The sequence below is a fragment of the Lutra lutra genome, chromosome 4 (assembly GCF_902655055.1).
Source record: "Lutra lutra chromosome 4, mLutLut1.2, whole genome shotgun sequence".
Classification (NCBI taxonomy): Eukaryota; Metazoa; Chordata; class Mammalia; order Carnivora; family Mustelidae; genus Lutra; species Lutra lutra.
Genome location: NC_062281.1, coordinates 79235963 through 79252518, shown reverse-complemented (window position 1 = coordinate 79252518; position 16556 = coordinate 79235963). Strand labels below are relative to the sequence as shown.

At 40.1% G+C, this 16556-nt stretch overlaps 1 protein-coding gene across 4 annotated transcripts in view; it reads right to left on the bottom strand.

The window, feature by feature from the left end:
• Positions 1-16556, bottom strand: part of ATP6V1H (ATPase H+ transporting V1 subunit H) — a 155578-nt gene that overhangs the window by 40609 nt on the left and 98413 nt on the right. For 3 of the 4 annotated variants that reach the window (XM_047727107.1, XM_047727109.1, XM_047727108.1), the window contains one exon: positions 1366-1479. The exons of the other annotated variant lie outside the window; for it this stretch is intronic. In XM_047727107.1, coding sequence (XP_047583063.1) covers positions 1366-1479 — 114 coding nt within the window. The remainder of the gene's footprint in view (positions 1-1365; positions 1480-16556) is intronic. 4 annotated transcript variants of the gene reach the window in all.

The window sequence follows — 16556 nt, the reverse complement described above, 5'->3', positions numbered from 1 at the left end:
TCTCACGCCTGGCACTGTTGACAGATTGGGCAGAACACTTGTGATGGGGGGCTGTCCATGCATTTTAGGATATTTAGCAGCACCCCTGGCCTCTACCCACTTATACCAGTAGTACCAGCACCCCCCATTGTCTCTGGACAACCAAATATGACCCCAGACATTGCTTTTAAAGAAGCCAAGCTTCATGGCCCTTTCCCTCTCATCCCCTTTACCTGAAATGCTACCCCTAATAACTGGATTGTATGGCTAGTTCCTTATCATTACAATGCCAGCTTAGCTGTTTTGGCCTACTCGGAAAGGCCTTCTCTATTCATCCTATGTAAAGCTGCACCTATTTTCATCATTTCTATAGCCCAGCATTTCATATAGGGTACAAAGTCCTCAAAAGGTGGTTATTGAAAAAATGCAAAATGTATTTATGAAAAAAAGTGCTTAAGTGGCAACATCTTAATATCTCATGTATGAGGCCACAGCAGTGCTCCTGGATAGTCCCCTATACTGCATGGCCTGCATCTTTCAAATGCATGTCTTCCAAAGCACCATTAATTCTTTCCTTAGAGGTACTGGTAGTGTTACTGCCAGTTACAAGGAATGTGTATTTGTGCACTGTGCCTTAACAAAACAGACCAGCCCTAAAGCATCCTTCCAAATGGTGAAGAAAAGAGAGGTACATGACCTCTTCAGTAGAGCACTGGAAGCACTCAACACCCAACTCACAGTGAAAAACAGCCAGAGCAAAGGGAATTCTGGTTTGTTCCATCATGGACACAAAAGGCTCACCACTGTATCTAAACAATCACTCTTCAATTTATCTTGTTTTAGGTAGGTCCATAACTTTTATTTGAAAAATAAAAACAAATGAGAGGAAAAACTGACTTCCATTACTTCAAAAGCAAAAGGCTATAATGAATGAGATGTGAGAGAGCTGAATCTTAGTTGATCAATCAGCTTTTAGTGTTTTCTTTAGTGTTTTCACATGAACCAGTAAAAACCATTCAGGTTAACCATATGCTGAATAGTTACACCGTGCAAAATTGTAAAGCCTCTGATTAGTAATCCAACTGGATTCCATTCAACTCCAAAAAAGGTGGATTCCCTTAAGCCACAAATATCCTTTTAGTTATTTCTAGAATTGTTTTTGATATTAGTACTGTGAATACACATTTTTTAAGAACATCAATGCAGTTAGTCTTCCCAAAACGTTATCATTGCTCTTGATTACTAAAATATCTTTCTAGATATTTCATCAAAACTGCTGATTTAAAAAACTATCATTTGTCAGTGCATTTATCAGAGAACTTTTCAAAGGGACAAGTGAGAGCTTACAGATCAGTATGGGAGAGGAAAGAAAAAGCCAGCACATACCAGTTGTGCACCATGAGTTTCTGCACAGCCAGAAGAGCATTGTATCGAACCTGCTGGTCCTCGTGGTGCATGTGGTTCATGACCAGCTGCTTCCCACCAAGCTGTTCAATGACCCTGTGGAATAGAAGTCACTTTGTGAAGATGCTGCAATTCCTTGCTAACTCACATTGTTAGTCAGCAGAGAGCCCATATACCAGAGTGCCAAGGGATTTTAAAGAGAGAAGTTCCAATATAGGTGAGTAAACCAACACGTCTTTTTCAATATCATTTTTCCTAACTCACAGATTTAACATATTCAAGTATTTTCTCTTTTGAATTCTTACTGGGGAATCCAGCTGTTATTCTCATTTCCTAATCCAGGCAAGTATCCTCTACCTGAATACCTCACAAACTACTGTAGTATTCTAGAGTACAGTTTTCTAAGTTGTTGAGTATTAAAACTGATTACCAGTATTTCTGGCCTGCTTAAAAGCAGTATACTGAACACCACCTAATGTCTGTAACAGTATCAGATCAGCATTAAATCCACCAGTTGCCGTGCTGTGAGCGAGGCTCAGATGACGACAGCAGGGAACACAGGGTTAAAAAACACCGAGCAGAAGTCGTGTTAATTTCCTAAAAAAGACTTGATTTATAAGATATCTGCCCTTTCTTATAATGATGAAAGATGCCACATGATCTCCTGGCCAGTGAAACAGAGGAGAAAATTCCTATTGTCAAGAGCACCAAGGTGATTGACAACTGACACTGCTTTTTGTCACTGTGTCCTGTAACACCCTGAAAAATCCAGTTATCACAGATGCAAATATGAAGCGAAAATGGTGATTTGCTTCATGAAAAGAGGTTCTCTGTTCGTTATAATGGTGCAGCTGTGGCTAGAGCTGTGGAGGCTTTTAACCCAGCCCAACAGTGTTGTCTTCAGCCCACACCCTCTAGTGGGCACCACCATCACTACCACACAGTCAGCAATAATGCAGGCGGGGCTTTGGTGGTTGCAGACAGTCTCAAGGACAGGTGGATGGCAGTCAAGAGAGTGAGAGAGAGGCTTTTGTCTGTAAAGCTTTTTATACTTTATTATTAAAGCTTCTTTTAAAAAAAAATACACTGAATTGAGGGGGGAAAATACAGTATAAGTATACCCAAACATCAGTTGAGTGCTTGTTATGCACCAAGTACTATGCTTTAAAACGTTACCTATCTAACACCAGCTCTGCTCTTTATTGGACAGATTACATTAAGTCATTTAACCTAGTAAACTCCTTCCTGCCAAGTGAGGGGAACAAAGACACTTCTTTCATGGCATTGCTGTGAAGATCAAAGGCCATAAAGCCCTGGTCCCTGCAATATGGTACGCCCATGTCTGTTGTTATAATGATAATGACACTGGTGATGTGATGGTGATGGTGGTGATAAGGACACAGGGGCTGCTTCCCTTCAATCCATTCTCCTCCAAGCAATCTTTCCAAAAATCTGAATTATCACTTTCCCTACTTAAAACAATGCCTGACTCCTTCACAGTCTGACTTGGACTTACAATCACACACCTTTGCTCTCTGCACTGACTCCCAGGCCTTCTTTCAGGTCCTTCAACCACAGGTTCTTGGCACATGCCAGAAGCTTTCCCACTTCATATAACATCCCACTATATAAAGATAACTTCTATGCACCTTTAAGATCTTGCCTCAATTGCCACTTCCTCAGAGAAGTCTTCTCTCTGCCCATATTAATCCCTCAAATATGCCCTTTCATGGCGCTATGTATCTTTCCTTGTACTCATCTGAGTTGCAATTTTACACCTGAATGACTTCATAAACTATTAAATTTGTCTTCCTCATTATACAAGAAGATCCATGAAGGACAAACTATGCATGGTGTTGCTTACCCTATGTTCCCAGGGCTCAAGACAGAAAGTCCTCACCAAATATCTATTAACTAGATTACTGTATTTTCTTAATATGTACTACATTAATAACAATATCTATTATCATCCAGTTTATTTTTGTCAAAATGACATCATTAAAGGACAAATAAGCCTTCAAAAAAGATAGCCTTTTATTGTAGCAAAACTGCCTAATGATAACCCTCCCTCAATTGCTCTAGCATACTATTACCAGAATCCCAACAGTGAACATTTACGCACCACTTACTATCTGCCAGTTGTTCATCTTTGCACTTTCCATTATTAACTCTTCCAAGAGTTTTAAGTAGCCTAGGATGGCAATTGGGATTACTGATGGAAAACAGAAATTTAAAAGAAAAACATACAAATTAGGCATAACATTCAGGAAAAAAAGTCATAAGGTCCAATATGCCTTTTTCTCGCATGTGCTTAGAATTATCCATTGCCACACTAGAATATAATGATCTCCCTAAGGGGATGATTTAACTAGACATCAGTTTACCTAACATTTTTGTAATCACATTAATTTTGTGGAACTGCTAAAACTCATAGGTATACATGTACACATGGGATGATGATGATAATATGAAATTCCTTCTGCCTCAATATCACTGAGATGCCAAATCAGTAGATATCAGACACTAAAGTGAATCTGTGAGAGAACATCACAAACAGAATTCATAAAGAATTCTAATAATTTTTAATCCCCTTGGGGAATTCTATGTCAAATATTAAAGGATCCAGGAAGGAGAAGGATGATTTGTATGTGCTCTGTGGAACGTGATGAACCACATGGTAGGTCCCTCCCCAGCAGAAAAGAAAAAGGTGGTGATGGCTTCTAACCCCATGCCAAGGAAACCACACACAGAGACAGGCACATATTCCCTGCAGTGGCCCAAGCCTGAGAGGTCATGGTAATCCACAGCCCCAAAGTAGATGGAGCCACGTCATGATCAGCCGACATTCCCAGAGCCTGGGGGTACAAAGAAGTTTGAGTGGCACCATGAGCCAGATGAAACACAACACCCAGCCTAGGAGAACTGTGGTGAATGGCCCAGAAGAGGTACCTCCAATATACCCAAAAATGCGCTCCAAAGAGAAATTCTCAGCTTCAGACATCCACCAAGGTGGAAAAACATAAAGCAGCCATCAATAATACCAAGTAAAAAAATCCCTGCTTCTCCCTGTTGCCTCTTCCTTCCCCATTCACAGCCTCAGGAAGACTGAGGCAGCAGTAGGTAAGCTCAGGGTAACAGAGCCAGGGGGCGCCTGGGTGGAATGGTAGGCTGGGCCTCTGCCTTCGGCTTGGGTCGTGGTCTCGGGGTCCGGGAATCAAGCCCCATGTCGGGCTCCCTGCTCAGTGGGGAGCCTGCTTCCCCCTCTCTCCCTGCCTACTTGTGATCTCACTCTCTGTCAAATAAATCAATAAATCTTAAAAAAAAAAAAAAAAAAGAGGAAGAGAAAGGACTGTGGGCCTGCACCTGCTGCGGGCATCACAGATAAAACAAAGAAGTACTATTTTTGAATAAGTAGCGCGAAGGGCTACCAAATGTCTTCAACCAAATCATTTTTGTGATTTAAAATGATCATAGGGCTGTGAGGGTAAAAGTCATAAGCCACCTAGGTTTTCATCCAAAGGCATGAAAAGATTATCATCCCTGAATAAGTTTTAAAGGGGTTTGGGGGAACAAATGTGAAGACATTCTTATTTCACCACAACCTCTTATTCAACCAACCAATCTGGTATTAGTATGTATGAGCTACTTTGGGGGGAGCTGGCACAGCTAGCTTCTTACTCCCCCTAGTTAAGGTAATGCCCCTGTCTTCCCCTGCCTGTGCCTACTCCTTCCAGGGGATACTTCTGTGCATGGTGATTTTGCAAGCAGGAATCCATGACACACAAATCCACTTTCTTTTCTCTTCCACACTGGTTCAGTGCCACCTGGGGCTAACGGGTTCAGTAATAGGAAGGCCATCTGTCTGTTATTGATTTTCTCAGGGAAGATTCTATTTTGGCCTCTATCTGTTATCTCCTTTGTCAAGTTTCTCAATAGTCTGGAATTCAGACAAGTAGGAAGGGATTTATTTATTGGGCCCCATCTGGACCCTCCAACACATGGAAAATACAGCCGATTCTCATTATTTATGGAGTTGTGTTCTATAAAGTCACCATGAATGCTGATTTAGTGAATACTGAGATTCTTAGGGGAAATACAGGATTATGGTCCTACAAGCCTCTGGTCATGACATTCCCAACAACTTTTCAATACATAGCCTTGTTTTACATGTTTCTGTTTAAAGACAACTTAACATCTATTGTTGATTCATCAACAATGAACTCATAGCCAACAGCACCATAACTCACACTGGAATAAGCCTTATATAACCATGCACTTCCTCCCTAAGGTACAGCCCAGCCTTCATGTGCTCAGGACACCAGACAGCACTTCAGCTTGGAGGCCATTTTACACAGTGAAATCACCAAGAAAAAGCACAAAAATGCAAAAAACATGGCACTAAACAAATCTCAAAAAGGGCACCAGTTTATAGTATAAGAGCTAAGACAAGAAGGCTGAGCATTGCCCTCTTGGACTTCAGTTGTGTGCCCAGCAACTCAAACTTTCCTCTGCCCTGCATGTGTCTAAAAATGATCTTGAAAGCATGAATATTAATTTAAGGATTATCCATAAATTTTATTTTTTATTTTTTAGTGTTCCAAAATGCATTGTTTATGCACCACACCCAGTGCTCCATGCAATATAAGCCCTCCATAATACCCACTGCCAGACTCACACAACCCCTCACCCCCCTCCCCTCCAAAACCCTCAGTTTGTTTCTCAGAGTCCACAGTCTCTTATGGTTTGTCTCCCCGGCCAGTTTCCCCCAACTCACTTCTCCTCTCCATCTCCCAAAGTCTTCCGTGTAATTTTCCTTATGCTCCGCAAGTAAGTGAAACCATATGATACTTGACTCTCTCTGCTTGACTTATTTCACTCAGCATAATATAATTATACATAAATTTTAACAAACAGGGAAATTCACAAATACAGAACCCATAAAAAACAAGGATTAACTATACATGAATAAACATAACCTCAAAAAGCCACCATCATATGTGTACAATATGATGGGTTTAAAAAATCAGAGATCACATACCATTTATAACAACAACAACAACAGCATATACATGCTGGGCACAAAGCTAAGCATATTTTTTTATGTCATGTAATCCTCACAGCAAATGTGCTGCCTACCCCTCTACACACTGGTGTTTTTGATATTTTAAACCCTTGCCCTTTATACTATCTTCTCATATTACCAGCAGCAAGTAAATTTTAAAGAATTTTGCTTTTAATAATTTACATTATTATATTTATTCATCAAGCCTTCATTTCCAAACTCCAGAGATTCCAACAGATCTCACAGAGGGATGGACAATCTCCACTCCATGGAAATTCAGTGCTATAAAATGAAAAGACATTTCCTGTCTTCTAAATTTAACTGAAACACCAATTACTTTTAGATTATACAGATGTCCAAAATCATTGATGCTTGAAAAAATAGTGAGAAAAGAATCTTCCCAGTTAGTATATTAATACAAGATATCATTAACACAAGACACCATAAAAAGGCAGGATAGTTGAATGATTTAATTTAGGACTTAGATCCAAGTACCTTGTTCATAAGGTATTATCTAATAACAGAAAACTTGTTAACTGTATTCCGAACCCAGTCCAGTCACTAGCACATTAGGCTTTAAAGACTTGCAGTATTTAACAAACTCAGTATTGGCAAGAATTTTTTTTTTTTAAGCGACTGAGAGAGGGGTTGGATAGAGAGAAAGAGAATACACACAAGTGCATGAGTAAAGGAGGGAGGATCAGAAGGAGAAGCAGACTCTCCACTGAGCAGGGAGCCTGATGTGGGGCTGATCCCAGGACCCCAGGATCATGACCTAAGCCAAAAGCAGATACCTAACCAACTTAGTCACCCATGTGCCCCCTGGCAAGAACTTTTAAGAAATGTGCAGCTGGTGAACAGAGGAATGTAATTTTAGAGTAAACTTCAAATATCCTAAGAAGCACAGCACTATTTTTGTTTGTTCTAAAGGTCTTTTCCCCTCTTAATGTAGTTCTACAATATATAATAGAGTTACATAAAATATCTTTTTTTTTTTTAAGATTTTTTTTTTTATTTATTTATTTGACAGAGAGAGATCACAAGCAGGCAGAGAGGCAGGTAGAGAGAGAGGAGGAAGCAGGCTCCCTGCTGAGCAGAGAGCCCGATGCGGGGCTTGATCCCAGGACCCTGAGATCATGACCTGAGCCGAAGGCAGCGGCTTAACCCACTGAGCCACCCAGGTGCCCCTAGAGTTACATAAAATATCTTGATAAGGATTCTACTGTTCAGTATACTACTCATGGTTAATGAAGTTATGTCACACTATAACATATTATGATTCCACAACTTATTGCCAAAAATGGTTAAGTTGCATGTACTTACACACAAGTGGATACTTGCCTATCTATGAAAATAATGCACCCTCTAGAGTTTGTAAGTTTAATAACACAGAAATCACTATTTTGTTCACTATTTTGTATTATTCCATTTTGTTCCCCTTAAAGAAGGTCATTAACATTTCTAAAACTAAAAATAATTTAGGTAAATATTTACCAGGTTTCTAAATGGGAACATTCCTTCGAAGCTTAAAAGTGGAAGAAAACACAAAGATTTTTCACTGCAATGTAAGCTCCATGAGACAGTACTGAGAATGGTGCTGAGCACACAACTGATGTCAAATAAAGCCTTAACGCCTAGTGAATTAATGAATTTCACCATATGGTTAACTGACATTAACATGATAAAAATTTTATGAAAAAAAAAATGAGGTAAACAGCAAACTTTGAAAATCTCTATCTCAAATGTAGCAGCTAAATTCCCAATAAGTCACATAAATAATTAAAGTACAAATTAAAAGCACCAGGTACCAGTTTCCCCCATGAGAGTTTAAAGAGAAATGGTAACACTCATTGCTGCAGAGAAGGTGGTAGAGATGCTATTCTCACACACTGCTGCTTGGAGCTTGAAGTCCTCTCTATTTAACAATGTTTTTAAAATCTCAGGGCGCCTGGGTGGCTCAGCCATTAAGCGTCTGCCTTCGACTCAGGTCGTGATCACAGGGTCCTGAGATAGAACCCCAAATCGGGCTCCTTGCTCAGCAGGAAGCCTGCTTTTCCCCCTCCCACTCCCCTTGCTTGTGTTCCCTCTCTTGCTGTGACTCTCTCTGTCAAATACACACAAAAAAAATCTTTTAAAAAAAAGTAAAAAATAAAATAAAATTTCAGAAGTACTTATATACTTTCTCTCAGTGAATGTATTTAAGGGACCAGAAAAAAAAATAATCAGAAATGTCTGCAAAGATGTTCACTCTGTTTTTATAATAATGAAAAATTGGAAACATACCAAATGGCCACTAGTAAAATTTGAGCACACTGGAATACATTTATCTATAGGCAGCATTAATATATATGTTTTAAAATTTGTAGATGGGAAATTCCCATGAAAAATGAATAAAAATAGGAGATAAAATAGGAGATATTACATGATCAATATTCTGGAAGGGAAAAAATGTACGTATAGAGGAAAAAAACCTGAAAATAAATAAATTATTACTTTTACCTCAAAACTACAGTCTTGTTTTTTTATTATTCTTTTCTGTATTTTTCAAGTTTTGTATAGTAACTTGTTACTTTTCATGATAACTCTTAGAAAAGATAAATGAACAAGTTATTAATTTTTATTTGTACATACTATGCTAGGCTTTGTACAAAGGGAAACAGAGCTATTTACCTCATATAAAAGTGTGCATTTTAAGAGAACAAGCAGGAATTCTTTTGATAGCTCTTTCTCTCAACATTTACTCTGCCCTACTATGGTCAATGATATGCCTTATCAGATATATAGTTCCTCTTTTTGAGAGCTCAGAGACCAGTTTCAGTGGGGAGAAGGGATATAATGAGGCGATCATTATGTATAAGCTGAAAAGGGCTATGGATATATATACTGAACGTCGGCAGCACAGAAAATTGGACAGATACTGTGTTTTGTTTTAATGGCAATATACTGGTTTTCCAGGTTAAAAAGAGAAGAATTTTTTTATCAGTCGGTATTTTTACTTGAAGAGATAGAAACTTGCCTACCTAAAGACAGTTAAAGAATCCCTGAAAGGCAAGTACAGCTTGGAAAGCTGGGGAGCCAAGCATGAAGGCTGTCCAGACTGATTCACAAGCAAGCAACCAAATTAGCAGTCCAGCAAGTGTGCTACTGGGGCAAGGCATAGAACCTTAAGTTTCCTCTCCTCATCCCAAGACACAAGGTGCTACGGTCTCCCATCTTCATGGAGCCCAGCCACGGCTCCTGCCTGAAGGCAATGCCTGCCATACCCACTTCCCTCCATTCCTCATTCCTGTCAGAAGTCTGGGGCAGTGAGATCTGATTTGCTGACTGAGGCCATAAGCATGTGGCTGGAAGCAGAGGAGTTTAGGAAAGCATGCTGTTGGCATTTTTATCTTCTACAACAAAAGGGAACACATGCTTTGGAAGGTGGGAATTCCTTGAATATAGGAAAATTGTTTAGATGTTGTACTACTTAAAAGAAAAAAACAAACATTCACTACAGTATTCGAGGCAGAGAGAGGGAGGGTAGTGCACTTGCACAAGGAGGGTTTGATGGGGCTCTGGGTTGCTGTTGCAATGTTCTGCTGCCTGGAAAGATGTTCACCACACCATTTGCACCAGTGAATTATGCATGCAAAGGGGGAACGCTCTCTTCGGGACAACTCTCAGGCGCTAGTCATCAAAGTGTGATTTCTGGGTATTCAGCAGGGCCACAGGTGGTCTTGTGCATTTCGAGGACAAAGCAATGGAACAGTTTTATTCACATCCCATCATACACACACATTTGAAAAATAAGATTAATGAGTGGTGTTTGTTTCCTGGAAATTGTATCACAGTCTTAAAGGCTGTGGGTCCTTCATAAGAACTGAACTGGCAAGTACAGTTGACAGAATAAATTCATTTGGATAGTTTACTTTCATCTTATTTGCATTTACTGAGAGCACTTATTAAATTTGCAGTTTGGGGGGAAGTTATGTTCTACACCTGAATTTACAAAAACAAGTTACTGAATCAAAAGGGTTTCTTTAAACTACAAAAGGAGTCATGAAAATAACAACAAATAGGTGAAACAACAGTAAATAGGACTCCATTTTGAATATCATATGTAAATCTGCATGCCAAGACAAATCTCAGTGTGATGAAAGAGAATGACAGATAGGAAATACGGCGGTATTGCTACCTAGATATTCATCACTGGACCAGCAATATATTCACCTGTAGTCTCCAAAACACTTTTGATATGAAACTTTGTCAACTGATCGATTTTACTATTTGAGATGGAGAAAGGGACAAAATTCAAAAGGAGACAATGCCTGCTTTGTGATGAGTACAAATCATTCCCAAGAAACTTGTAAAAAGAAAAAAGTCCACCACAAGAACACTATATTCTTAGAGAAAGCTGAATTTCCTTATTAAGTAATGTTTAAAATCACATGGTATCAAAAACATACAGTGGAGAAGAGTACAGCTGAGCTTTGAACAACATTGGGGTGGAGGAGGTTAGGGACACCAACCTCTCACACAGTTAAAATCCACATATAATTTTTAACTCCCCCATAACTTAAGTACTAATAGCCTACTGTTGAACAGAAGTCTTACCAGTAACATAAAGAGTCAATTAGCACATATTTTGTATGATACACCATATACTATATTCTTACAATAAAGTAAGCTAAAGAAAAGAAACTGTTACTGAGAAAATTGTAAGACAAAATACATTTAGAGTATTGTATTATAAAAAATCCACATATAAGTGGACCTACACAGTTCAAACCAATGTTGTTCAAGGGTCATCTGCAATTGCTATTGCGCAGGAGAGCAGATACTTAGCAAATAGACAAAATTACTCATTTAACTGGTACTTACTATGTGTTAAGTGGTGTTTAAAGCACATTACATATGAACTCATTTAGTTCTCATATTTACAGAGGAGAAAACTGGCACAGAGAGGATATATGGCAAGGTCGTACAGTTACCAGGTGGCAGGGCTGAGATCTGAACCTAAGCAGGCAAGTTTAGTCTGTGCACTTAACCACCGGGTAATTCAGTACAGATGACTACGGTACCCATTAGCTATTAGCATATGTACTGTGCATGTATGGAGGAGATACTCCTGATTTCTCTGGAGGGCATAATGTGGACAAGAAGTTGTTGGACTTAGTACTGACAGAGGACTAATTACGTTTGCCAGGGAGAATTAGTGCTACATGGACAAAGAGATTAACTCAGTTGGACCTTGCCTGCCTACTAATCTTGTTAGTGTTAAAAGAAATGCAAGTGTGAATTTGATCGAGTTATAAGAACTGAGTGAAGAAAAACATGGGGGAGCATAAGACTGCCTTTCCAAACAGAAATATGTCATTCTTTTTTCTGGGGGTGGGGAACTTACTTTCTTTGCTTGTATTGTTTTTCCTCAAGTAGTAGGAAAGGATAATTATTGGTTTCCTCAGTATGTGATACATAAGACAGCACTTTCAGTGATAAATATCAGTAAAAATCCTTTCCATAATTCTAAGCAACTTAGCAATGTAGTAGTCATCATCTGAATAGGTTAAAAAATATCAACATCAGAGTGCCAGGGTGGCTTAGTCGGTTAAGCATCCAACTAATTTTTTTTTAAGATTTTTTTATTTATTTATTTGACAGACAGAGATTACAAGTAGGCAGAGGAGATAGGCAGAGAGAGAGGAGGAAGCAGGCTCCCCATCGAGCAGAGAGCCTGATGTGGGGCTCGATCCCAGGACCCTGGGACCATGACCTGAGCCGAAGGCAGAGCTTTAATCCACTGAGCCACCCAGGTGCCCTAGCATCCGACTATTGATTTCAGCTCAGATTAAGATCTCAGAATCCCGGGGCATCTGGGTGGCTCAGTGGGTTAAGCCGCTGCCTTCGGCTCAGGTCACGATCTCAGGGTCCTGGGATCGAGTCCCGCATCGGGCTCTCTGCTCAGCAGGGAGCCTGCTTCCCTCTCTCTCTCTCTCTCTCTCTCTGCCTGCCTCTCCATCTACTTGTGATCTCTCTCTGTCAAATAAATAAATAAAAATCTTTAAAAAAAAAAAAAAGATCTCAGAATCCCGAGATCAAGCTCCACATCAGGCTCTGCACTCAGCGCAGTCTTGCTTGTTCCTCTCTCTTTGCTCTTACCCCGCTTGCATTCCCTCCCTCCCTCTCTCTCTCTAATACATAAATAATCTTAAAAAAAAAAAAAAAAGAAAAGAAAAAAGAATACTGGGACACCTGGGTGGCTCAGTCAGTTAAGCAGCTGCCTTTGGCTCAGGTCATGATCCCAGGACCTTTGGATCAAGTCCCACATCTGGCTCCTTGCTCAGTGGGAAGCCTACTTCTCTGTCTGCCTGCCACTCCCCCTGCTTGAGCTCTGTCCCTCACTCTCTCTCTCTGACAAATAAATAAAATCTTTAAAAAAAAAAAGTATTATCAACATCAAATTTAAGATACCAATACAATTTTTTAGGGTGACTGATTTGTAATAAAAATGGATATATCATTGAAAGTTTGAATTTTTCCAAATCTAAATGTTTTTATTTTATTCATGAAGGAAAAAAAATGAGGACTATAGTTAAAAACCACATCCACAAGCTATTGAATTTAAAGAGATACTTTTATATGGCCAACTGCAACCACAAAGTAGACTGGGAATTTTTTCACCTCTGTCTCACAAGTAGCAACATTCAATTTCCCTGCTTTTACATGGAATGGGCCAGTCAACTTAATATATGATGAACTGTTAAAGCAGGTTTCAGGGAAAAGTCCTTCTGAGTCCACATATGATCTGAATATCCAGAACTATCCGCAAGAGGCTTTAAACTGTTGTAGCCATTCCTGCCAACTTACTGTAATGAGTTAACATTTTTTTTAATTTAGTAGCAATAAAAAAGAGAAAGTAAATAGAGAACTTGACTTATGCATGACTCAAGCATTCTGTTCTTGATACCTTGGTAAAAGATCATGAACAAAATAATTCCTATAACTGACAGGAAAGAGTTATCAGTACTTCAAACTATAATTACATTTTTTGAGTATTGATTAATTTTATTATTGCTTATTTCAAACTGTGGGTCTGCAAAGCCACCAACAGTCTATTTATTAAGTTTGAGAAATACTCCTTTGTAGGAAGATGTGGGAATGACTTCACAGAGAGAATGAGAGTCTTCAAGGGGCTATGTGATGAGGAGAAAATAATTTGAAAATATATTTCAAGGAAGGAGGAACAGAAAACTGTACAGAAATTAAGTTACTCTGAGATAATACTGGTGAGTGACTTCAAAAAAGAATGAATATACTGGTCCATGGATCCATGTAAGCCACTGGAAGGACAAAGAAAAGTAGTAGCAGTGCCAGAGTTGCAGGCAGGCAGGCAGGCAGGCAGGCAGGCATGAATGAATGAATAACTATTTTAGGAAGTGTTTTAGCACTGAGGATTGATGCATGTACTATACCGGTGATATGTAGTCTGAAGAAGTTAAGCCTGGTGTCCAAGATAATCCTTAACTGGGGGAGACACTTGGAAGGGGAGAAAAGAAGGGATGTGGTAGAACTTGATGATGTGAAGGCATAACAGGTTTCTGATTAGCAGTAGATACGGTGTAAACAGTGTATCCATAAGACACAATTGAAGCCCTAGGGTTCAAGACGTTGGTAACAAGTCAGTACTGTAAGAAAGTAAGTTCTTAAATAAGCTTTTCACCAGTTTTATGATTTTAGAATGAGGATATTTTATCTATATTTGCTTTTTCCCTTTCTAAAAGTACTATAAATAAGCGATTATATAATTATGGAGGATTCACCTATCCTCTCTCTGTTTTTCATGTTAAACACATCTTAGGTGTGCCTGGGTGGCTCAGTGGGTTAAAGCCACTGCCTTCGGCTCAGGTCATGATCCCAGGGTCCTGGGATCTAGCCCCACGTCGGGCTCTCTGCTCAGCGGGGAGCCTGCTTCCTCCTCTCTCTCTGCCTGCCTCTCTGCCGACATGATCTCTGTCTGTCAAATAAATAAATAAAATCTTAAAAAAAAAAAAAACATCTTAGATGGGCTAGGGACCTGGGTTATTAGCTATATTTATATAAAAGCAAAGTTCATCTTTGTCTTATCTGAAGATTCTCAATTTTTCATAATAAAATAGGCTATTTTAAAGTGGTATTAATGTTAGATAGTTCTTAACATCAAAGTGTCAAGAATGGGGCGCCTGGGTGGCTCAGTGGGTTGGGCCGCTGCCTTCGGCTCGGGTCATTATCTCAGGGTCCTGGGATCGAGCCCCACATCTGGCTCTCTGCTCAGCAGGGAGTCTGCTTCCCTTCCTCTCTCTCTGCCTGCTTGTGATCTCTCTCTGTCAAGTAAATAAATAAAATCTTTAAAAAAAAAAAAGTGTCAAGAACTACAAAAGGTCTTGGCTTTCATCCCACTTGCAAGCTAGCAAGTAAAGCTGCCATAGTTTCATGGAGACCTGTAGAAGACACTGAGACTCTTGGATCAAAGATAAATGCTAGTTTGTTACTCAAGACAATTGCAGTAGCAAGAATATTAGAACTTTGTGCTGGTTCCCCAAACCACAATTTCACAGGAAAACATGAAGAGAGTTCAATGAGCCCTGCACATACAGTGTAAAGAAGAGGAACCCTGAACTTAAGGTACCCAAATCTCTCCTAATGGACAGTAAGCATCCTGCCCTTTGCTCCCAGGAAGACATCTATTTGAAAAGAGCATTCAACATGCAAGAAGGACAGAAAGCTGAGAGAAATATCTCCCCACATATAAAATCTTCATTTATACTTTATCTTCCTTTCTGGCAAGTTTACCTATGAATATACATCACTACACTGGTCACTGTGAGTAATCTGGCTGACGCAGGCTAGAATCAAATCCATAGCACCAGGATAAAGCACAATGATCTTATCCAAGTCCCCCAAGGTCCTGGATCTAATCAGCTGGAAAACGCCATAAACCACCAGGGTCTACTTAAAATTCATGGGCTTTCCCCTTAAGTTTCTGTAGTGACCTTTACACTTGGCATTAATCCAAGTATAGATGGATACTTTATAAAGAATGTGCAGATTCTTCCTTGGCCCAAGAAGGAAGTCTAGAGCAATTCTGTCAACTATAACAAATGCAGGCCAGTGAATTGAATGGCTGAATAAGACATCCTTCACATGTATCTCTCCTCCTCTAAAGCAATAATTTGCTATCCATCCTTGGAAAACTGCCTTCCCGGGAACTGTGGGATACAGGTAGGGACTATGAAACCCTGGTGCTCTCTCCAACTGAAGAAAGACATTTTGAGAGGGCAGGATCATACCCAGGCAGCTGATTCACTGACTGTGGCCCTGGCTACAAACCCAGAAACAGCTCTAGAACCCTGAGAATTCTACCATCCCCATTGGCTCTGATTCTACCAAAATAAGGGAACTTGGAAGAGTCACACCTACCCATCCATCAGCTAATAGGCACAGAGACCTCAGTCCCAATTGTGTGGACCCTGAAAGAGCCTTTGAACAGGCTCCAGTATCTCTCTGCTGAGTTCTGGGAGTCCCTCCCTTACCCAAGAAGTAAAGCCTGATTAACTTTGTCAAACTGCAGATTCTGAAAGGGTCCTATAACTGGTCTCCAGCTCATTCTGGCCAGTCCCCAAACATACTTGCTGGCACAGAGACCCAGCAGGAAACTTCTGACTGCACCCTTATAGATTCTGAGGGGTCCTATACATGGCTCTAGCTCCATCATAGATGGCCTGCCAGCAGGCCAGCCAGCTTCAGGCACCTAGCAAGAGATGTTCTGACAATACCCCAGAGATGGTAGAAAGGGCCCTATATTCAGGTCCATCCCTTCCCAGCCAGTCCATGAGCAGTACTGCTGGCCCAGAAAACCAGTGGGAGACACTCCCGTCTGCACCCCAAGATCCTGGAAGGGTCCTATACTTGGTTCAATTCCCTCCAACCTGCAGTTACAGGCAGTCCTCCAACATAGGGACTTGGTGGGGGACACTAACATCTGTGCCTCAGGATATCTTGAAACGATCCTATACTCAGCTTCAGTTCCTTCAACCAAAGTCAGGGAGTAGTTCCACCCACCCAGGGACCTGTGGCACAAATACCCATCTGT